At 44.5% G+C, this 16,186-nt stretch overlaps 1 protein-coding gene across 1 annotated transcript; it reads right to left on the minus strand.

Annotated features, from left to right (window-relative positions):
- Positions 1 to 2,670: 2,670 nt before the first annotated feature.
- On the minus strand, positions 2,671 to 10,283 carry LOC125507770 (uncharacterized). Its single transcript, XM_087518665.1, has 3 exons — positions 10,021 to 10,283; positions 7,868 to 9,827; positions 2,671 to 3,219 (listed from the first exon to the last, which is right to left on the minus strand). Exon 2 carries the CDS (start codon positions 9,773 to 9,775, stop codon positions 7,973 to 7,975), a length of 1,803 nt encoding a protein of 600 aa, XP_087374791.1. The 5' UTR covers positions 9,776 to 9,827; positions 10,021 to 10,283; the 3' UTR covers positions 2,671 to 3,219; positions 7,868 to 7,972.
- Positions 10,284 to 16,186: the final 5,903 nt, after the last annotated feature.

Here is a 16,186-nt window from a genome sequence, read left to right on the forward strand (position 1 = left end):
GAGAACTCAAATTAATTTTGCAAAAGACTGTTAATAGGTCCAGAAAGAATTGGTCCAAGAAACTTGATGATGCATTATGGGCCTATAGAACTGCACATAAAAATCCTATGGGTATGTCTCCGTACAAAATGGTCTATGGAAAAGCATGTCACTTACCTCTCGAACTAGAACACAAGGCTTATTGGGCTATTAAAGAACTTAATTATGATTTTAAACTTGCCGATGAGAAGAGGGTATTTGATATTAGCTCGCTTGATGAATGGAGAACTCAAGCCTATGAAAATGCCAAGTTGTCTAAAGAAAAAGTCAAAATATGGCATGACAAAAGGATACAAAAGCGTGAGTTTAACGTAGGTGATTATGTATTGCTATACAACTCTCGTTTAAGATTTTTTGCAGGAAAATTTCTCTCTAAATGGGGGGGGTCCTTACGTTATCGAGGAGGTCTACCGTTCTGGTGCTATAAAAATCAACAACTTCGAAGGCACAAATCCAAAGGTGGTGAACGGTCAAAGAATCAAACACTATATCTCAGGTAATCCCATAAATGTTGAAACCAATGTTATTGAAACTGTAACCCCGGAGGAGTACATAAAGGACACTTTCCGGAATGTTTCAGACTCTGAAAAGGAATAGGTATGTGGTACGGTAAGTAAACCGACTCCAAAACAGTTTTTAAGGCAATATTTCTCCATTTTGAAATATTTAGAAAAATAGAAAAATAAGCAGCAGTCCCCACGAGGGTGGAGGGCGCGCCCCCTACCTTGTGGGCACCTCGTGTGCTCTCCAGACTCTATTTTCTTACAGGACACGTATTTTGATCGGTAAAAATTCATTATATAACCTCCCGGGGGTTTTGACTCCCGTATCACGCAAAAATCTCCTGTCTTTGTTTCGAGCTGTTTTCTGACAAATCTAGATTATCATGACGTCTCCAAGTGCTCCCAAGGACAAATTCTTCGAGAAGGTCATCAACCCTTACCTCGCGGAGGTGCAGCGATACCCTCAAACCATTGAGATGCGTGATGGGTTGCTGCACATTCGTGATGCTAAGGGACCGAAGGGGAACGGAAGCGTGGAGACGAGGCTCGAAGCAATGGAGCAACAAGTTTTCAAGTGTCAAGGGATGGTGGAGCGTGGACTCAACTCGAACTACATGATGATCGCAGAGTTCATCAACAAACACAAGCTGGATGCCGACAACATCGGGGAGACCATCTTCAAGCTTCACGAGAAAATCGAGCACCTTCAAGCTCAGATCTATGACCTGCAAAACCAAAACTATGAGTATGAATATAGATTCAAAAGGATGAGTTTGGCTGCATATTTGAGGATCCCGGAGACTCGGTCATCCTTCTATGATGGTGAGCCTATGCCTTGGAAGAAGGACGACAAGCCTACGCCATCAACAAAATCACCACCGTCTCCTCCAACAAAGAAGAATTGAGTATCTAGTATGGGCACTCCACTTGGCAACTGCCAAGCTTGGGGGAGTGCCCCGGTATCGTATCATCATCACTTTTATCTTTACCGTTTTTCTTAGTTCGATCCTTTTGGTAATATCTTGATCTAGTAGAATAAAAGTACTTAGTATGATCTAGTTGTGAGTTTTGCTTTATTATCCTTCTATGTAATCGAGTCCGTGAGCTATATAATAAAGATTAGTGTTGAGTCAAGGGCTTGATTATTTTTGCCATGATCCCAAGTGAATAAAAGAAAAGAGAAAGAAATAAAAAGAAACAAAGAGATCATGTGACTCTTATGGAGAGTAATGAGCTCACATAGAAAGAGTGTGATGAATAAAAGTTATTGAGGGTTGACAAACATAGTTTTGGTCATCGTTGCAATTAATAAGAAGTAATAAAGAAATAGAGGTCTTCACATATAAATATACTATCTTTGACATCTTTTATGATTGTAAGCACTCATTAAAATATAACATGCTAAAGAGTTGACATTGGACAAGGAAGACAACGTAATGGGTTATGTTTTCTTACATCTGAGACAAATTATATTGTCTTGGATCCTCCAACATGTTGAGATTGCCTTTCCCCCTCATGCTAGCCAAATTCATTGCACCAAGTAGAAATACTACTTGTGCTTCCAAATACCTTTAAACCAGTTTTGTCATGAGAGTCCACCATACCTACCTATGGATTGAGTAAGATCCATCAAGTAAGTTGTGATCGGTGCAAGCAATAAAAATTGCTCTCTAAATATATATGATTGATTGGTGTGGAAGAAATAAGCTTTATACGATCGTGTGATATGGAAGTAATAAAAGCACAGACTGCATAATAAAGGTCCATATCACAAGCAGCAATATAAAGTGACATTCTTTCGCATTAGGATTTTGTGCATCCAACCATAAAAGCGCATGACAACCTCTGCTTCCCTCTGCGAAGGGCCTATCTTTTACTTTTATCTTCTACATTGCATAAGAGTTATGGTGATCTTCATCGTTTCTTTTTACATTTATCCTTTGGCAAGCACAATATGTTGGAAAGATCTTGCTATATATGACTAATTGGATGTGAGTTTTCATGAACTATTACGTCGAAACACATTGTCGAAACACGTCGACATAGTTCCAAAGATCTCATCACAAGGAAGCCAACAATGAAAGTGGAGCGCCAATCAGGTCAACGTTTTAAGAGATAAATATTCTTGAAAATTTGAATTTAGAAAAATCTGTCATGCTTGTTTTTTTTACATCGTTTGCCATGCACTCATGCTGTTGCGAGGAGGGAAACCCAGCCCCTTAGTGCGGCCCTTGGATAAATTAACGCAAACAATTTTCCATCACAAGAAAAGAAAAGCGCACCAGCATGGCAGCATTGGCCACTGTCATCACCACTTCATCAAGAAACAGACGATAAGATGCACACTACTGCTGCCGCCACTACATGCATCCAAATTTTACACAAAATACTTTCTAAAAGTTAAATTTTAGGCAATACATCATCTTTCTGAGGCCGAAAGAATAAAGCGTGACGATTCATTCACCTCCAGGCACATCGCCGCAGCACCGAACCACGGCTAAGGTGCTGCTTGAAGATGTGACGCGGGCAGGGTACGGGCACACCATTGCAACGTCTGGACAATTGGAGCATAATTGCATAGCACCGGAACGACACTTTTGTACTATTGCATAATTGCATTATTGCAACGTACACGCACATCAAGAAAAGCCATCGGTCCTCTGTCTCATAAGAGTACCTGAAGAAAATTAAAGATAATCTTGAGGAATAATACAAACTGTCAATAATATTATACTCCCTCCGTCCCACAACATAAGAGCATTGGCTTGCAAAACGCTCTTATATTATTGACAGTAACTAAATTGTTTACTCTGGAGCTATATTGAGGTGAAAGTTTGAGGGAGAATTGGTTAAGGCTCCACCAGGTATCATGTTAGATTGCATAACCTTGCTTGATTGAGCAGCTTGTATCAAGGGTTTGGCGTCTTTTCTTGATCAAGCAGCAAAGATGTATTATTGTTTTCTAAAACATACCAAATGGTTGGATAACAGAGTTTATTGTACTCCATTCCTAAATATAAGACTTTTTAGAGATTTCAATGCGGACTATATACGGAGCAAAATGAGTGAATTACACTCTAAATATGTCTATATACATCCGTATGTAGCTCTTATTGAAATCTCTCTAAAGACTTATATTTAGGAACGGAGGGAGTACTTTTTAGTCCAGATCACCAACTAAAGTAACACTTTCTACTTATTTCCCACAGTAGCTTCAAGAAGCACATCAGAGCCAACTGAAACCCATTTGTTTAAGCTGAAGTGGTGCAGAGGCCATCAACTTCTATTTTCATCAGTACAAGTGCAACTCTTATATTTCTTTACGGAGGGAGTACATACATAAATGGACCCTTAGTTTTGGAAGGAAATTGTCCAACCCTATGAACAGTGTATAATAAATTAATAACTGCAATCGGATTGAACAAATCTTAGTAATAGTACGTGCTAGCGTGAGTAAATAGAAGAACTGCCACCCTAGAATATACGGGTTTTCTTCCCATACTGGTGGGGGTGTGTTGGGCTCTTAGCTATGCAGGAATGATGTGGTTTTTGACAAAAAGAGGATTTCTTCCCCTACGCAGGTTATACACTCATGTACGCATTGGCTCCATACGCAGTCTTTGATTCAGCAGCCCGAGCACAGGGAGCTTTTTATGGTAGCATGCACCCAACTGGAGCGAGTAGCCAGTTAACCCGCATGGATGGTGGTTTAGTCTATGGATGGGTCCTCCAGCACCTTTGTGTACAATGCTAAGTGCTAATAGAAGGGCTTAGGGAAATAATTGTTTTTTAAGCACTTGTGCTTATTTGCAGAGCGCAGGTGCTTATTTAGGAACCTCTGCCTCAGAAATAAGCACTGGCGCTTAAGGAAAAATTGGTTTGTTTTTCTAAGCACTTGTCCAAGCACCTAGCATTGTACATGGTCTTATAGGCTGCCTTCTTTTTGTCGAACAATATCAGTTATACTTTTTGTCTGTCAGTTTTCAAGTTCTTATACAGTACCCAAAAGTTAATAAGGGCGGTCTATTTTTTTTCTAATCTAACAGGTGAGATTAATTCATACGCCGGGGGGGGGGGGGGGGGGGGGGGTGGTTGTCGAGCAAAAACCTAGCCACCGCTGCCCCCTCCCTCCTTTCTCCACCCGCCGTCGCCGAGGGATGCCGACGGGCAAAGCCCACTCGGCGAACGGCGGCGGCGGAGCCACCCTCGTCGCGCGCCGCGCTGCTTCAGCCCCGGACAGGGCAGCGCTTCAGGCGGCGGTTGCGTGTTGACGGCGCAGGTAAGCCGGGGCGGCGGCCCCGGGCTCGGCGGCGGCGCTGCTCGTCCCCTCCCACGACTGGGGGGAGTGTGGGGCGGTGCTGAGGCTGGTGTCATCGATCAGGCGCCCAGCCCCCAGATCTGGCAGTGAAGGCACACTGATGTGCATGTTGGGGTGCCTCGGGTCCCCTCCCTTGGCCGGGGGAGTTGTGGTGGCGGCGGCGAGCTGCAGCTTTGGATGGCTGCGCAGCGGCGCCATGTTGGTGGTGCTCTGCCTGGCAGGCGGGCTAGGGGTGGTTAAGGTGGCTGGGGATGGCTGGTGCTCGTATCCGTGGTGGTGAGTGCTGGGAAGAACAGCGACGCGGTGGGCATGCCATGGTCTCTGATCTGGCCGGCTTGCTGGTGGTGACTACTGTGGTGCGATTGCAACCCTTCCGGTTGCACGGTTGGCATGCTTGAGCAACTCCAGTGGTTCTTCGATCTGGGTTGGGAGAAATCCCTGCTTCGAATGAGGCTGACAACGGCGACCCCCGCGAGCGTCGTTCCTTTCCTGAAGGCGTTGTTTTGGTCCAGATCGGGCTCCCTTCCTCGAGCTCGGGGGAAACCCTCGGTCCGGCCTCCGGACCAGGCGGCGGCGGCATCATGGCATCGTTCCCTTCTTGAAGGCGTCGTCTTGTTGCTCAAGGAGTCTCAACGTTGTGGCTTGAGTCATGGTCAGCTGATGATCTTGACGTGGGCCTCCTAGGCGCAATGTACTCCATCGCCGGCGCTATCTCGACGGTACCTTCCCTATGTCTGCCCTGGCCCTGCCGTTCACTTGCTGACTTCCTCTTGGCACAATGGGTGGTATGTTGGTTTGTGTTGGCCTTGGGTCTTGGTCTTGTTGTAGAGGTTTCGACGTTGGTTGTGGCGTGGCTTGGTTGCTCTGAGGCTCGCCTAATCACCATCGGCATGAGGTTGGACTAGGGAAGCATGTATCATAGTAGGCAGGGTGGGTGGGTGTGGCGGCTAATTTTCATGATTTGCGTTGTGATGGCCGAAAGGCCTTGTATCCGGCTTCTTTGCCGCTCCTTCTTTAATGCGATGATACGCATGCTTGTGTGTATTCGAAGAAAAAAAGATTAATTCATAGTCAGTATTACAGAGTGCAAACTTCCAATGATAGGGAGTACCTTGATGTAAGGGGCAAAAATGTAATTGTACATTGACGCTCATAGTCTCTTTCCAGTTTGGTGGATTTTATTTTAACTCTGATCGATATTGGATGATACATCTAAAGTCCTTTCCACCAGTCCCAATTTCACTTTAAAATCAACTTTCCATCTAGTGATTAAATGTGGTCACTTCACTAAGAGTAAAATGCATCATAAGTCCTAAAACTATTGGAGGTGTGTCAATTTAGTCCAATAACTTCGAAACTGCAGTTTTAGGTCCTAAAACTATTGGACGTGTGCCAGTTTAGTCCTATAACTTTGAAACTGCAGTTTTGGGTCCCAAAACTATGAAAGTTTGTTCATCTCAGGTCCTAAGCTTGCATGTCCAGCATTGACCCGCCACCGTGTCACTTGGAGATGCTTGAATTGTTGCCATGTTGACCCAATGGACCCACCAGGTTAACTTCCGCGCCGTCCCGCAGCAGTGACTATTTCCCACCTGTGGCCATGCTCGTGCCCGAACAACAACATGCACGACCAGCTCTACGGCAAGGGTATCAGGGCAAGGACAATGTCATGAGAGAGAGGGGTGGGGGGTGGGGATGGCATCCTCCATCCCGATTGGCTCGGTGTCTCTCCGGCGGCCGCGCCCAGGGAGAGGGATGTTGTTCTCCATGCCGACTGGCTCGGGGTCTCCCCGGCGGCCACGCCAAAACCTCTTAGCGAGGTTGCCTTGTAGCTCATGGGCACGCAGGTGGAGGGCGTGCAGGTTGCAACACACTGTGACGTTGAACCGTATGGACCACTTTTGGGGAAGTAAACACATATAAAGTGCTCTTTTGAAAGAAAAAAATGCACCATAGATGCTGGCCATGCAAGCTTAGGACCTGAGATGAACAAACTTGCATAGTTTGGGACCCAAAACTGTAGTTTCGAAGTTATAGGACTAAACTGACAGACCTCCAATAGTTTTGGGACCAAAAACTGCAGTTTCGAAGTTATAGGACTAAACTGACACACCTCCAATAGTTTTAGGACCCAAAGCTGCAGTTTCGAAGTTATAGGACTAAATGACACATCACCAATAGTTTTAGGACTTACGATGCATTTTATTCCTTTACTAAATATTTCTGAAGATGACCTCAAACAATCTGTGGCAGATAGGCAGGGCACTATTGCCTTTCCCATAGTCATCGTGGAGGTCAGACTGGAGAGCCTTGCCGCGAGCCGCCGGGCTCGTACCACAGCCAATTTAGAGGTTTGTGGAGAAGAAATCGGCTGAGGCTCCCCGTGAATTAAGACCTGCAGGACATTGATGTAACCCACCCAGCAAATTGAAAACTGTGGCAGCAGGCACAAATGCGCAGTCAAGGAGGAGGCTGGTGGAGTTTGTCGCATAACAAAAGGCATGATGGAGATGATTGGAGAGGGACGGCAGGGCAAGTGCATGGGGCAGAACAGGATAGCGGCATGGACCATGGGACAGTTTAAATCAGTACAACAAGATTAGAATTAAAAAAAGATAACTGAGTCCTTAAAATTCCCTGACAGCAGCAACTGTTGCAAATATAAAATCAGTACAACAAGATTAGGATAGCCCTGTTTCCTTGATGCAGCAACTGAGTAATTAAAATTCCCTTTATCGAAATAAGTAAACGTGAGGCAGTTGAAAAAATGAAGTGGTCATGCACTTTGAAGAAACGTGCACTCAACAAAGAACACAACAGAAGAATGTGTACTCCAATCCAAGGAATGCATAAAAGTTTTCCTTTTGAAACAACACTAGAGCATATATAATCGAGAGTCTGACAATATGTTTCAAATGAAAAAGATAGCAGCAATTCACGCTTCAAACTTCATTCATAATATTTGCAACATAAACAGCCATTGAGTGAACATAGCCTTGTACTGTACCTTTGCTTGCCGAGACATTATGCATAACTTCCAGGAGTTATCTGCTAAGTTAGCTGACTTCCATATTTCACGATTGAGAAGTATCTTGGTATCACGCTCTAGTAGCTAGCTGCTCAACACAACAGGGGAATCTTCTTTCACTATCTTGCAGTCAACTAATTCCTGAAGCAGCCTTTCTGCTTCTTCAATCCTGCCTGAATTGGCGACTCTTCTGACTATAGATAGATAAAATGAGTTACTGGTGTTTTTAGTTTCTGATACCATTACTCGCAGTATATCAGCAGCAGCTTCCGCTTTGCTATCTCTGCACAATGCCTGGATCACCATGACAAAAGTAGTTACTTTAACCTGAAAACCAAGAGCAAGCGTCCGATTCAAGAGCTGTAGGGCCTCTTCAGCCATGTTTTTCCTACAGAAGCACATAACAAGTGAACCATAAGTAATGTCATCGGGACTGATCCCATCACTAGCCATCTCATCAAACAGATCCATAGCTTTGTTCACCTCACCCTTGTTTGCTAAAGCATCTATCAGGGTGTTGTATGTAATACGAACCAACTGCCATCCATTTTCTCTGATGCAATGGGCTATCAAAAGAGCTTCTTCCACCATACCTTCTTTACATATGGCATTTAGGAGTGTGTTGTATGTCACTATATCAGGAAAACATTTATCGCTAACCATCATCTCCAACACACCAATAGCCTGATCAAGATGTCCATACTTACAGAAGTAGTTGATAAAGATATTGTAGGCAGTAACATCAGGCTCACAATTTGCATGGTTCATATGTGCAAGTAAATCACAAACTTCAGCCCACCTTTTTGTATTGCAGAGAGAATGGAGTAAGATGCAATAAGTTGTACTATTTGGTTCAAGGCCTTCAGCAATAAGACGAGTTAAGATGGTCTTCGCGTCCTTCAGCCTGCCTGCTTTACATGATGCACTGATAAGAGCATTGTAGGTGACAACATCTGGTTGACATCCCTCCAGAGCAAGTTCATTCAAGACTTCCATGGCACGCTTAGGTCCACAGTTTTTGCATACAAGATCAACAAGCAAGGTGCTCGTCATAACATATGGTGGCCAACCTATTCTCAATTGCTCTTTCCAAAAGGTGATCGCCCTGCCATACATACGCTGGTTGCACATGCACCTAATCAAAGTGTTAAAAGTGATGCCGTTTGGAGAGATACCGCCATACCTCATGTCCTCCAATACGTTCATCGCCAAATCCAGCTGCCCTGTGCAGCAAAGTTGCGCAATCAGCATGTTGCAGGTGATGGTATCTGGAATCCCACCTGAGAGCACCATAACCTCAAGGACGTCCCTGGCTTTATTTGCCTTGCCAGTTTTAACAAGGCCACGGATTAATCTAATACAGCTCTTAGCATCCGGAATTTGGCCATGTAGCACCATCTCATCAATCACGCAGCAAGCCTGAATGAGCTTCCCATTGTTGCAGTACCGGCGAAGGTTGCCAGCATAAAACACCCCTTTATCTTTCGGCAAATCAACCCCCTCGTTTGAGTTCTGACCCAAGTGTTTCCACGGCTTAGCTTGCAGGGACAAAATGGCCCTCTCGACATCCCCGGCTGCTCTGCCATTTCCAGGGGCTGCACGATCCACTGAACCATCTCGCATTCTTCGTTCTGGCCGCATTACTACCACATTACCCGCATTCTTCCGCTTGGCGAAATCGTCCCGTGACCGAGGCCGCTGGTAAGGCCTCATCACCACTAAATCGTCAACATTTCTCTGTTCAGTTCTAGGGGGACAATCTAAATGCACCGCATGTGCTCTGAAACGTGAAGGGCGCATCATCGAGAAGGTGACAACGATAATTGGGGCGGATCCACCTGGCCACAAACCACACCGGTGGCAACCTGCGCCCCCCGAATGCACCATTCTACTGAACCGCCATGGCAATACGATTTTGCCCCTGCGCGCGCCACCGTCCCTGCACATATTGGGAAGGGGAAATTTTGAATCAGCGAAAAGGGAAGAGGTATTCGTGACAGCGAACTAGCGAAATGACCGGGCAGACGGGGTTTAGGGTTCTTGCTCAGAGGTCTCCGCCACTAGAGACCATTTCAAAAGAACAAGCAGCATACAGCAAAGGTCCGCAGTACAGAGTCGGGATTGTATCGTACCGGTGGTAAGGGTCACACTGCAGCTGGAGCTGGAGTACGAAGCCTGAACTGGTGCCGGGAATGGAGAACGGACGGCGCGAGGAACTCCGCCTCGAGGAGTCGAGGTCCCGAGCGGAAGAGCTGAGCGACGGCGGAGGCTCGGCCGGATTCGTCTCTCGCCTTCGTGTGGCGAGCAAAGCGGTGAGGTATGGGGAGCTGCGAGACTGTGCAAGCGGCAGCAGGAGAGAAGTGGTGCACGCCGCCGATGGTGGGATGGGAGGAAGGAAGGAGGCGTCCCCCTATTTGACGGGCCAGGGCCGACAGCTCCGTTATGGGCTGCCCACAGCGCGGCCCAGAAACCTGCATCTTATTTTCTCTCAAAACAATCATTAAAAAGCATTCAGAAAATATTACTGTTCAGACAATTTTCGAAATTAAAATTACGAGAAATTGAAAAAATGCAAATTTTCCATCCACCTTGTGAAAAACAATTGTTACATATTTGAAGCAATATGCATCATGCCTTTAAAATACGCTCATCATGTATTTTAAAATATTTACTGTGTTTAACAAAAAGTTTATCACGTATTTTAAAAATACCCACTATGTCTTTTAAAAAAATAAAAAATATTATAAATTAAAAAGGGGAATAAACAAAAATAAAATAAAAACTTGAAGAAAACAAAAGAAAATCGAAAGGGAAAAACTTGAAGAAAACCTAAACCGAAAAAGAAATAATGAAGCAAAAAATAGCTACAAAATGGTCGGCCCATGTGCGTACAGCCAAAATGACCTTGTCAGAACACTTGATCACAAAATGAACTCTTCATGAAATTATTTCACGATCTAACCCTTTTTGGTAACGCTAGAGCCCGTGGCGTTGTTGGTTAATACTGAAACGCCAAACTAGCCAGTGTTGCTGCCCTGACCCACGATCAAAACGCGCTGGCGCTACTCACTGATGTGGCAGGATGAAAACACCAAACCAGCCAACGTTGGTAGAAACGCCAGGGCCTATGGCGTTCCTGCACAGATATTTTAAGTGGTTATGGGGCACTCACCCTCACTCACCACTCACTCTCTTCTCTCCCATTGGCCATCCCGAGCTCTTGCCCTTTTTTCCCTTTGTCTCCCCCATTTAAACCCTCTCAAGTCCTTGCAAATTGATTGTGTTAGTTCGTGGATCCGGTGTCATTTCCATTCTTTGAGGAAATCTCCTTCATCTCACAAAACTGTATTGGTTGGATTTGCGTATCTAGATGGTTTTGTTCATGTGGATCCTAATCCTAGTTCTGAACATTGTTCCATAATATGATGCTTGTAGTGTATACTAATGAGTATGGTTGGTCCAATGGTGTTGATTTGTGATGTGGACGAACCAAGCTTAGGGTTTGGGTTATGCCTAATGTTAGGATTTAGGGTTAGGGTTTGGGTAATGCTTAATTTGGATGAACAAAAATTTTCTAAGTGGTTTTGTATGCAATGTGTTATATTTTGCATTGCTCCTTTGTTGTACTTATGTTGCCATTTTTTAGATGGAGATGATTGTTAATGTTCATTATATTGATAAAGCGGCTTTTCTGAATGTTGATATTGTTGACAAGAATAAGGAATTATTGAAATTTTTGGAGAGTCCTAGTTATGACAAGGTTGTGAAAGAAACACGGGTTAGATTAAAGTGGATGGATCCAAGTGACCAAGTTTAATTAGTAGGAAGATATGATGTTCGGACGGGAAACAAGTGTCGAATGAAGACACCGCCTATCAAATCCAATTTGCAATGGGGTCCATATAAGGAGGTTGGTGAATCCTTGGAAGTCAAATCGCTCGAAGTGTTTGCCACTAAGATGGTCAAGGCTCCTCTCTTTCATGTTGACTTGAACCAGACCTTAGTAGATGATATGAGCCTGATTAGTAGTGTGCCACCAATTTGTTGAGCAAAGAATTGAAATGCAAGCCGCCAATGCAATGAGCCAACCTCATGTTAGCCAATCAAATGAATTTGATGTGAAAGATATTCAACATGGCAACGAATAAGTTGATTGTGTCAATGAGTATCCCCAATATGATTGAGGGTGGTGCACCAATCACTAATGATGGCCATGACTCTGATCAAGAGGATGAGAGGCACCACAACATTATTGGTGACATAGAGGCTTAAGTCAGGCACAAGGATATGGACCCTGACATTATTATCAACGCGCTTGTGTGGATGACTCGGATGATGAAGTCCTGGTGAATGAGTTGGACGAAGATGGTTTCATGGAGAAAGAAGCAGAGTGGTACACAAAAATCACTGGTAGGGATCACGAAGTGCCCTTGTTTTGTGATGTTAGCCTTGCGCATAAGGCTATAGTTGAGGGTGGCATGAGTAAGACAATTGAGGCTATACCGTTCCCAAGTGGTAGAGCGAGCTGCTATACAGACGGTTTTTAACCCCTTTCCGTGGCGGCATTTTAAATCGTCGCCTTGCAAGTGTGGGCAATAGGGGGTCCTCCGGTCACACACGCTGGGCAAAATGAGCTCGTGTGCGATCGGGATAGCCATGGCATACAATTATACATGCCCAATCATTTCCGTTCGTAAGTACACCCCACACAGTGAATCCCAGAGAAATGGTTCCCTTCATATGTACATCCCATACAGTCAATCCAAGGAATATTTTTTTTGTTCAGATGTATATCCCACACGGTCAATCCAAGAAAACCGCTTCCGTTTGTATGTATATCCCACATGATGAATCCCAGACAAACGTTTCCATTCGCACGTACATCACACATAATTTTTCCCATTAAGTCGTCTGTGATAGCGTTGCCCTTGAAGACGATATTAACAATTTTATCGTTTGCGTTATTGAATGCGTCACACATGGTGTCTGGAAGAAATTGTGTGCATAGGCTGTCCATCACACACACTTTTTATCTAGAAAACGTTTGTGCAAGGTGGCCTAAGCAATTTTCAAGAGGAAGTCATGTGTGATTGTTCATTGATCCAACGCGTTTTCTTCCTAGAAACTGTGTGGGTTGTCTGAGGTCATCGCCCACGGTGATGTCTCAATAACCATTTGCAATAGAAAAACCCAATAAGCGGGCTAATTGGCCTATTATTAATAATCTATTTATTAATCAAATTGGGATTTCATATTAAGCATAGAATATATTTCATTTTCGTATCATGGAACCAGGATTTCATAATTAAAATACATCGGAGTAGAACATTGCATAGCTTCAGCACTCAGTTACACCATATGGGCATATAACTAGCTACCCCATTACACAACTGCATCAGTACCAAGTTTCACATGCAACGTTAACCTTTGAAAATTAGCATCATAAATGGTAGATAGACAGATGAATCTCATCTGGAAAATTGCTGAAGCGGAAGGCAAATATTGAGCCTTCACTACTACAGAATGGTCCAAACGCGACGATCCAATCAGATACCCTTCAACGAAACTGTGTGCGATGCATTAATCGCAAAAGATGGTGTAAGAAAACCGTCAAAAATGAGACGAACTATTTGTTGGGGAACGTAGTAATTTTAAAAAAATTCCTACACACACGCAAGATCATGGTGATGCACAACAACGAGAGGGGAGAGTGTTGTCCACGTACCCTCGTAGACCGAAAGCGGAAGCGTTAGCACAGCGCGGTTCATGTAGTCGTACGTCTTCATGATCCGACCGATCAAGTACCGAACGCACGGCACCTCCGAGTTCAGCACACGTTCAGCCCAATGACGTCCCTCGAACTCCGATCCAGCCGAGTGTTGAGGGAGAGTTTCGTCAGCATGACGGCGTGGTGACAATGTTGATGTTCTACCGACGCACGGCTTCGCCTCAGCACCGCTACAGTATTATCGAGGTGGACTATGGTGGAGGGGGGCACCACACACGGCTAAAAGATCAACTTGATAAATTGTTGTGTCTATGGGGTGCCCCCTTGCACCCGTATATAAAGGAGCAAGGGGGGGTGTGGCCGGCCAGGGAGAGGGTGCGCCAGGGGGAGTCCTACTCCCATCGGGAGTAGGACACCCCCCCCTTTTTCCTAGTTGGAATAGGATTCGGGATGGGAAAGAGGAGGGAGAGAAGGAAGGGGGGCGCCGCCCCCCTCTCCTTGTCTTATTCGGACTAAGGGGGGAGGGGCGCGCGGCCCAGCCCTGGCCGCCTCTCCTCTTCTCCGTAAAGGCCCACTAAGGCCCATTTACCTCCCGGGGGGTTTCGGTAACCTCCCGGTACTCCGGTAAAATCCCGATTTCACCTGGAACACTTCTGATATCCAAACATAGGCTTCCAATATATAAATCTTCATGTCTCGACCATTTCGAGACTCCTCGTCATGTCCGTGATCACATCCGGGACTCCGAAAAACCTTCGGTACATCAAAACATATAAACTCATAATATAACTGTCATCGTAATGTTAAGCATGCGGACCCTACGGGTTCGAGAACTATGTAGACATGACCGAGACACGTCTCCGGTCAATAGCCAATAGCGGAACCTGGATACTCATATTGGCTCCTACATATTCTATGAAGATCTTTATCAATCAAACCACATAACAACATACGTTGTTCCCTTTGTCATCGGTATGTTACTTGTTCGAGATTCGATCGTCAGTATCTCAATACCTAGTTCAATCTCGTTACCGTCAAGTCTCTTTACTTGTTCTGTAATACATCATCCCGCAACTAAATCATTAGTTGGAATGCTTGCAAGGCTTAAGTGATGTGCATTACCGAGAGGGCCCAGAGATACCTCTCCGACAATCGGAGTGACAAATCATAATCTCGAAATACGCCAACCCAACAAGTACCTTTAGAGACACCTGTAGAGCACCTTTATAATCACCCAGTTACATTGTGACGTTTGGTAGCACACAAAGTGTTCCTCCGATAAACGGGAGTTGCATAATCTCATAGTCATAGGAACATGTATAAGTCATGAAGAAAGCAATAGCAACATACTAAACGATCGGGTGCTAAGCTAACGGAATGGGTCATGTCAATCACATCATTCTCCTAATGATGTGACCCCGTTAATCAAATGACAACTCATGTCTATGGTTAGGAAACATAACCATCTTTGATCAACGAGCTAGTCAAGTAGAGGCATAGTAGTGACAATCTGTTTGTCTATGTATTCACACATGTATTATGTTTCTGGTTAATACAATTCTAGCATGAATAATAAACATTTATCATGATATAAGGAAATAAATAATAACTTTATTATTGCCTCCAAGGCATATTTCCTTCAGTCTCCCACTTGCACTAGAGTCAATAATCTAGATTACACAGTAATGATTCTAACACCCATGGAGCCTTGGTGCTGATCATGTTTTGCTTGTGGAAGAGGCTTAGTCAACGGGTCTGCAACATTCAGATCCGTATGTATCTTGCAAATTACTATGTCTCCCACCTGGACTAAATCCCGAATGGAATTGAAGCGTGTCTTGATGTGCTTGGTTCTCTTGTGAAATCTGGATTCCTTCGCCAAGGCAATTGCACTAGTATTGTCACAAAAGATTTTCATTGGACCCGATGCACTAGGTATGACACCTAGATCGGATATGAACTCCTTCATCCAGACTCCTTCATTTGCTGCTTCCGAAGCAGCTATGTACTCCGCTTCACATGTAGATCCTGCCACAATGCTTTGTTTAGAACTGCACCAACTGACAACTCCACCGTTCAATGTAAACACGTATCTGGTTTGCGATTTAGAATTGTCCGGATCAGTGTCAAAGCTTGCATCAATGTAACAGTTTACGATGAGCTCTTTGTCACCTCCATAAACGAGAAACATATCCTTAGTCCTTTTCAGGTATTTCAGGATGTTCTTGACCGCTGTCCAATGATCCACTCCTGGATTACTTTGGTACCTCCCTGCTAGACTTATAGCAAGGCACACATCAGGTCTGGTACACAGCATTGCATACATGATAGAGCCTATGGCTGAAGCATAGGGAACATCTTTCATTTTCTCTCTATCTTCTACAATGGTCGGGAATTGAGTCTTACTCAACTTCACACCTTGTAACACAGGCAAGAACCCTTTCTTTGCTTGATCCATTTTGAACTTCTTCAAAACTTTGTCAAGGTATGTGCTTTGTGAAAGTCCAATTAAGAGTCTTGATCTATCTCTATAGATCTTGATGCCCAATATATAAGCAGCTTCACCGAGG

The sequence above is a fragment of the Triticum urartu genome, chromosome 1A (genome assembly GCF_056163025.1).
Source record: "Triticum urartu cultivar PI428250 chromosome 1A, HENAU_Tu73, whole genome shotgun sequence".
Classification (NCBI taxonomy): Eukaryota; Viridiplantae; Streptophyta; class Magnoliopsida; order Poales; family Poaceae; genus Triticum; species Triticum urartu.